We start from the raw sequence: 3,719 nt of genomic DNA, 5'->3' as shown, positions 1-3,719 counted from the left end.
CACCTACCATCCCAAAGGAAATCGCATGCAATTTGTTTATCCATTCTCATTTGAACTGCAATACAGTAAGTCCCATGAGAACAGAAAGGAACTTAAATCCATTCTGTTACAAACTAAGGTCACAGGACTCCTAAGCAAGATCTCCACACAGGTAAGAAGGAACGCTGAGCTCTGATGGTTTTTAAAGACAAACTCAGGTATTATCAAAAGCCTAATAGCATTAGTCCCAGGGAAGACCTTTTATGCAGTTTCTAATAGTCTCTGTTCATTAGTCATAATGGCCATTTTAAATACACTGCCTTGCTCCTCAGCCATCCACTTTAACAAGAATCATTTTCTGCAGTTACCCATCTGGGTTTACCTCTGCCTCATATTCCATGGTTACTCAGGCAAACTTTCCTGAAGAGGTGGCATGATATAATGTTCGTAAGACTATATTCATATGTTAGATGAGTTATCTGGATCTTAACTCTGCCATTTATATAAAGGTGATCCTTTTTTTTAATTATTGCAGCCTCTAAGCCTCAGTTTGCTTGAATCCTATTTGAGTGTGAAAGAGATAACTTCCTACTTCCTAGTGTACTGAGAGGATGACATGAGTTCCGGTCTAGAAGGAGATTAAAGAATACCTAGCACATAAAGTTTTTCCTTTTTCTCCTGAAATTTGTATTCTTTCTACTACTCTCTTTAGAACAATCAGGATATTCAGGGCCATGTTTTCACAGACGAGAGATGTACGATTCAGGCGTCATCAGAAATAGTGATTTGACATAAAGAACACAGAAGGGTCGAAAAATCAAACTGAGATGTTAGGATATTCTGAAATAAGCCTCTAGAATTAGGTTTTGCCCTTTAGAAACAAGGTAATATGCATATTCATCCATAACCAGAGATGTTCTAACTGCAGTGTAACTGTCAACAATAGTGTGTAAAATATTTCTAGTTGTTTCTTTAAGATTTAGAAGAAAAAAATTTCCCATTATTTATATCAATCTATATCTTCAACACATATAAAAATATTATATATGTATGATATAGGCTACATCTATATATGTACACATGGATATAGATATCTCACCTATATCTATGTCTATATCATAAATATATGTGTGTTTAATGTGCTTTAAAACTTGAAAATTTAAAAAGGAGAAATAAAATAAGAAACTTTTTACATAATTAAAAAAGCTTGGCAACAAGTGAAATAGATATCATTTCTCTCATCACAATGAGTACTTATTGTTGAATAGTACTCTCAGCTCTTGCAGGCACAAACTACAGGATTAGAAGTTCTGGGCCGTTCTTAGCTACATAGTTAATTTGAAGCTAAACAAAGTTACAGAAGATTCTGTTGATGTGGAGGTAGATTCTGTTGATACAAATTTTAGACTTCTCTGACCAAGACCCAGTCTCAAAACATAAAACAAAACATGAAAACAAAATCTAAACAATTTAATACTGATCTATTATTCTTCCCCTTTTAAAGCCCACTCTATCATAGTTTTGTCAGATATAAATGATTTTTTCTATATTTCTCCTGAATGGAGCAGAACTGGTCTAGGTGAAGAATCAATATCTTGCACTTCATGCTATAAATTCTCTGACATACAGCATTTTAGAAATAACTTATATTAAACTTACTTCCTGCACAGATTGGCACTATTGAACCAAATGGGGAAATTCAACCACACTGCAAGGACCCAAGTTACTGAATTTATTCTCTTGGGACTCACCAACAACCCAGACCTCAAGGCACCACTCTTTGGACTATTTTTAACCATATATTTGGTCACACTGATGGGCAACCTGGGCATGGTTGTTCTAACTCACTTAGACTCGAAACTACATACTCCTATGTACTTTTTCCTGAGACATTTATCAATCACGGATCTTGGTTACTCTACAGTTATTGGTCCAAAAATGATGGTAAATTTTGTTATGCAGCAAAATATCATTTCCTACACGGAGTGTGCTGTACAACTGACATTCTTTGAGATTTTTATCATTACTGAACTATTTATCCTCTCAGCCATGGCGTATGACCGCTACGTAGCCATCTGCAAACCTCTCCTCTATGTGATCATCATGGCAGGAAAAGTACGTTGGGGGCTGGTACTGGTTCCCTATCTCTACAGCATATTTGTATCCTTACTTCTCACAGTTAAGTTATTCACACTGTCCTTTTGTGACTCTAATGTCATCAGTTACTTTTATTGTGACTGTGTTCCTCTGTTATCTCTGCTCTGTTCCGACACACATGAATTAGAACTGATCATTTTAATTTTCTCAGGCTGCAATTTACTCTCCTCCCTCCTCATTGTACTCGTATCTTACATGTTTATCTTTGTGGCAATTCTCAGGATGAACTCCAGGGAGGGGCGGTCCAAAGCCTTCTCTACATGCAGCTCTCATCTGACAGTAGTGGTTGTGTTCTACGGAACACTGCTGTTTATTTACCTGCAACCCAAATCCAGCCACACTTTTGAAATTGATAAAATGGCCTCTGTGTTTTATACACTAGTCATTCCTATGCTCAACCCATTGATCTACAGCCTAAGAAACAAAGAAGTAAAAGAGGCCCTTAAGCGAACTCTCACTCATGGACTCAGAATCCCCACTTAATACCTCAATATTCAGGTGCACACCTTTCATACTGTGTCAACCATGAGACATGAGATTATCAAACAGCAGAAATGTGCAGAAAGCTTAAGTCACTGTCTTCATAAAAATTTCTGTATAAAAACCTCTTTTTTCTCTTTCCAATTCAAAAGAATTAAAAATATTACTAATAAAATAAAGTCTTCAAATGAAAATCAAAATCCCATTGGAAACTGTAGTTTATAAATATGGGAACATGGTTTATAAATATGGGTACTTTTTGGTTGTTGTTTAAACTTCATATTGTAAAAGAAAAAGTAATGTTTAATTAAAACCAAACAATACTTTTTATACTAGTCATTGTGAATTAAAATTAAATAAGATTTTGCCATAAAAATATACCAGCAAAACTAGAGGCAAGAAAAATGTGATTAATATAATTACAATAGAAAATCCATTTATAAAATGTCAAAGCTAAAGGTAAAACAAAAGATTGAACTTTATGATAAGATTTCAATCAATGTAAGATAATAATTTACATATCAAGGAAAATTTTATATCTAGAAGGACATTTCTTAATTAGAAACTATGAAGAGCTATCATGGGTAAATTCAGGTTTATAGCCTCATGATGCAATGTTTTAAGACCAAAAATGTCAAATGAATTATGGTAATCTAGCCATATACTGCTGCATTATGAACATTTTTAAAATATATAGTAATGTTTATACAGTGAAGACACCTGGTATTGCAGGAACAATTGTGCGACCATCCTAGGAGTCTGTTTCCTTGGAAAGTTTACATAAAATATCATAGATTATGAAACACCGTAGTTCATTTATGTTTTTTAAAAAGTCATAACACTTATCCTCCATAGATCCTGTCATAGACAGATTGAGCTTTTATCTCACACTTCTGTGATCACATTACTAATAAAATCTTTTCCTTGATGCATTTTCTCAAAGATCTTTAATTTTCTGCCTAAAATAGGAAGCCATTTAGAAAGTAAGCTTTTTAACATAAATTATTTAGCAAAGAAAAATTGGTAAGATTTAGTCTAAGTATTGATACGGTTTCATTCTAATTGAACAAAATGTGTTTTGAAATCAAAATACAATTTAACTC

At 33.9% G+C, this 3,719-nt stretch overlaps 1 protein-coding gene across 1 annotated transcript; it reads left to right on the top strand.

Annotated features, from left to right (window-relative positions):
• The first annotated feature begins 1,668 nt into the window (after positions 1-1,668).
• Positions 1,669-2,619, top strand: Or8k1 (olfactory receptor family 8 subfamily K member 16). The gene is given in 1 exon segment (NM_001000307.1): positions 1,669-2,619. A coding segment is annotated over 1 exon segment (951 nt).
• The last annotated feature ends 1,100 nt before the right edge of the window (positions 2,620-3,719 follow it).

Source organism: Rattus norvegicus, chromosome 3, assembly GCF_021556685.1.
Source record: "Rattus norvegicus strain SHRSP/BbbUtx chromosome 3, alternate assembly SHRSP_T2T, whole genome shotgun sequence".
Classification (NCBI taxonomy): domain Eukaryota; kingdom Metazoa; phylum Chordata; class Mammalia; order Rodentia; family Muridae; genus Rattus; species Rattus norvegicus.
This window is presented reverse-complemented; position numbering and strand designations above follow the sequence as displayed.